The 1956-nt window shown below is 46.2% G+C and overlaps 1 protein-coding gene across 1 annotated transcript; it reads left to right on the top strand.

Annotated features, from left to right (window-relative positions):
• Positions 1-9: 9 nt before the first annotated feature.
• LOC131214406 (uncharacterized) lies at positions 10-1363 on the top strand (the record flags this gene model as incomplete). The annotated part of the gene is made up of 1 exon (XM_058208783.1): positions 10-1363. A coding segment is annotated over one exon (1221 nt), but the record flags the coding sequence as incomplete, so codon positions are not given.
• Between the last annotated feature and the right edge of the window lie 593 nt (positions 1364-1956).

The following is a 1956-nucleotide window of genomic DNA, read 5'->3' as shown; positions in this document are numbered from 1 at the left end:
GTTAGGAAACATATCAAAAGCCGTCTTATGCGATACATCAAATTTGGAGGCATGCTGGAGGCGATCTCCCACCGAACGGGGATTCCGCGTGGTGAGCTCGTGAAAGGCGGCGGTAGTCAATATCAGGATCAAACCAGTGGCCATGGACGAAGGTTTCACGCGGCGCACGTTATCCGGGTTGGTGCTATCGATGAGCGGTTAAGAGAGAAAAACGTTTCTCTTTACAAGGCCTTGGCCAACTTCATCGGCCACACGCAAGTGGTGCCAATGGAGGCAAACCAATGGAGTGGCATCGGGGGCAAGATTGACCGTTTCCAGTCGAACCATTTGGAGCACCTGGCAAGGATTACCTTTAACGCTTTGTATGACGATGCCAACGAAAAGACGATGACCGATTTGGTGACGCTAATGGATCAGTTGATTGACAGTTTTGGAGATATCCCAACAATTGGCACGGATTTTCCGAAGACTGTCGAAGAATGGTTGGACACTCCGGAAGAGCTACATGGATATGCAGGGCTCGGATATAATATGGTGATGAGTGGTTTCTTTGAAACAACCTACCTTGACTCTACTGCCGATCCGGCCAAGCAGCAAGGCATGGAATCCGCGGAACACAGTAGTCACTACAACAAACGTGTACGTGATCCTAATCGGCATATCTCGACGCGCCTGGTCCGGTACTTCTCCTTCGGTGGCATACTGCAGGCGATGGCCGAAGAAACAAAGCTTCCCTCTGCAGAACTCGTCCAATGGAGATCAAGTGAATCGAACGATGCCTTGGAACCAGCCCAGAGAAGGTTCAAAGTTCTTAACGTTGCCACGATCAACCAGGGTTTGAAAGTAACAAATGAGGCACTATTCGAAACGTTGACCAATTACATTGACCACGATGATAACATGATCCATATGGCAAATGTTTGGCATGCAGTTAGTAGTGAAATTGATCAGTTTCATGTTAACAATGCAGAGCAATTGCTCCAGATTGATTTCACTGGCATATTTGAACCAACGAACCGTCCCAAGGTTATGGATTTGTTAGATGGGTTTCGTAATTTAATTATAAATTATGTACAATCTGAAGCTCGCAGTGAAGCAGACCAAAACGAACTGGATGAGGGTAAGATTGACGTGTGGTCGGCCGGAGCTGAGATGTTGTTCGAGACGGGCAAAGCTGGGTACAACATGGTCAAGGATGGAGCCTTCAATAGTCGGTACGCGAAGGCTTAGATCATGATGCACCGCGCGAACCACGTGATAACGAATTCCTCGATTTTAACCACGGTGTTATTTAAAAAATGGACCAATGACGGAGCCACATTAGTAGACCCAAGTTCAACCACAAACGATGAACTTTTTTTATGGCAACGAAGAAGGTTTCGATCATCGAATACACAATGTCGTATTATTAGGAGGAGTATTATTAGGAGTGGTATTAGAAGCCGCATAGCACGACGACTACAATATTTGTGTACTCATATTTAACGAGCCAAATAAAGCGTAAACGCCAGGAGGAGGTACTGCCCTCAACCTTATCTAATCGATTAGATAGCTCCAATCTTGTCCAACACTTTATCAATACAAAATTATTGGCACAATGCGGGATGGAATCAGTCGGGCGTCGTTCTCGGTTACGGGCAGCAAACTTAGTCAAACGGCCCAACTGATAGTGATAATAAGTTCAGTGGTAAAGATCCAATGCTGTAGAATGGAAAATTCGATCGTCTCTCAGTTGAATGATCAGTTTCCCGAGTTGGTCGAGGCTAATAGAGTATATCAGCAGGGTGAAGTGAAGTCAATTATAAAGAGTCTTCTTCTAAGCTATTTCGAGTTCGGCGCAACGGTGCAGGCACTGGCAGAATTTACGGAAATTCCACGCGTTGATCTTGTGAAGAGCGAAGAATCACTGCGTCGTGCGGAAACCACCGGGCAAGGATACCAACTGATCAACGGCAA

The sequence above is a fragment of the Anopheles bellator genome, unplaced genomic scaffold (assembly GCF_943735745.2).
Source record: "Anopheles bellator unplaced genomic scaffold, idAnoBellAS_SP24_06.2 scaffold00826_ctg1, whole genome shotgun sequence".
Taxonomy (NCBI): Eukaryota; Metazoa; Arthropoda; class Insecta; order Diptera; family Culicidae; genus Anopheles; species Anopheles bellator.
The sequence above is the reverse complement of the archived record's forward strand: the minus strand, read 5'-3'. Positions and strand labels throughout refer to the sequence as shown.